The sequence below is a fragment of the Terrapene carolina genome, unplaced genomic scaffold, assembly GCF_002925995.2.
Source record: "Terrapene carolina triunguis isolate 2854851 unplaced genomic scaffold, T_m_triunguis-2.0 Scaffold62, whole genome shotgun sequence".
NCBI classification, from domain to species: Eukaryota; Metazoa; Chordata; order Testudines; family Emydidae; genus Terrapene; species Terrapene triunguis.
Window position 1 is genome coordinate 24,580,010 of NW_020664413.1, and position 1,296 is coordinate 24,581,305.

General features: G+C 39.7%; 1 protein-coding gene across 3 annotated transcripts in view; it reads right to left on the minus strand.

Annotated features, from left to right (window-relative positions):
* Positions 1-428: 428 nt before the first annotated feature.
* The window catches only part of MMADHC (metabolism of cobalamin associated D), an 18,590-nt gene continuing 17,722 nt past the window's right edge, over positions 429-1,296 (minus strand). For all 3 annotated transcript variants that reach the window (XM_024202816.3, XM_024202818.3, XM_024202819.2), the window contains exon 8: positions 429-1,183. In XM_024202816.3, coding sequence (XP_024058584.1) covers positions 989-1,183 — 195 coding nt within the window. In that variant the 3' untranslated portion in view covers positions 429-988. The remainder of the gene's footprint in view (positions 1,184-1,296) is intronic.

Sequence of the window (1,296 nt, forward strand, 5' to 3'; positions counted from 1 at the left end):
CAATGGGAGCTGCAGGGTCGGTGCCTGTGGATGGGGCTGCACGCAGAGCCACCTGGCTGCGCCTCCGCAAAGGAGCCGGGGGGGATATGCCATTGCTTTCAGGAGCTGCTTGAGGTAAGCGCTGCCCGGATCCTGCACCCCTGAGCCCCTCCCGCGCCCTCATCCCCCTCCTGCTCTCCAAACCTCTCGACCCCAGCCTGGAGCACCCTCCTGCACCCCCAAACCTCTCATCCCCAGCCCCAACCCAGAACCTGCACCCCAGCCGGAGAGCTGATTGGAGAGTTTTTGGTAAATAGTCTGACAATCACTTTTCTGTGTTTTACAATCAGAAAATGCATTCGAAGAAAAGTACAGTAAGATGTGGTTAATTATTAAAATTCAGATTAGGTTAGTCAGACTCTTCAAGGAGACAGTGGTCTACTTCCACAAATGAAAAAAATAATTTATTTTTGCAATAAAATGTTTGTGAAGATACATTGCTGTAGAGATCCTCATTGAAGAAGACAATTTACAGTCTTACTGAGAGACCAAGCATTCTTTTAGAAAATTAAATGTGTGCCTACCAAGATATTTTTTTTAATTTCTGTGCAATAATTCTGTTGGTTTTGTAAACAGCAGTGCTTACTAATCTTGCAAACATTTCTGGATTTTATTCACAGGGATAAGGCCCAAAAACTCAAAGCACGTATATATGGCTGAATTATGGGGCTGAATTATGCTTGGTGTTATACTTTCAATCAACTCAGGACAAGGGTAATTTGCAGCTTAAAAATCATATGGCATATCTGCATACCTATCAACTAAAATGTTGTCAATTAATATTGTAAATCATGTGGTGAATATGTATTCCACGCAGACTAAAATAAATAACAGTTATTTTATTATTTATAAGCGAGGATACTCTAAAACTTGGCATTTTCTGACAGTGTTTATAGACAAATTATCAAGTAAAAATACACAGGTCAAATATTAACTTGGAAGATAGTTGCTATTTTCCACTTAATTTCTTCATGATAGGGCTATCAGGTTCAGCATTTGTGAAAATACTTCCTACAACCACATGAGTACCCCAGAGATTATGACGAATAACTTTGCAGCAGCCAAGGTCATCAACACAGAATCCTAAATGGCGGTAGCGTTCATCTGTTTCAAACAGTGTGTTGTTCGTGTATGGTCCAAAAAACTGGGGAAAAAAGGCAATTTTCATATTTTAAAAATATTTTGGATTAATAAGTTCAGCATAGTGACAATCTTACAAAACAGAGGTTTTTAAGATTTAAAATATTACAGGTCTAC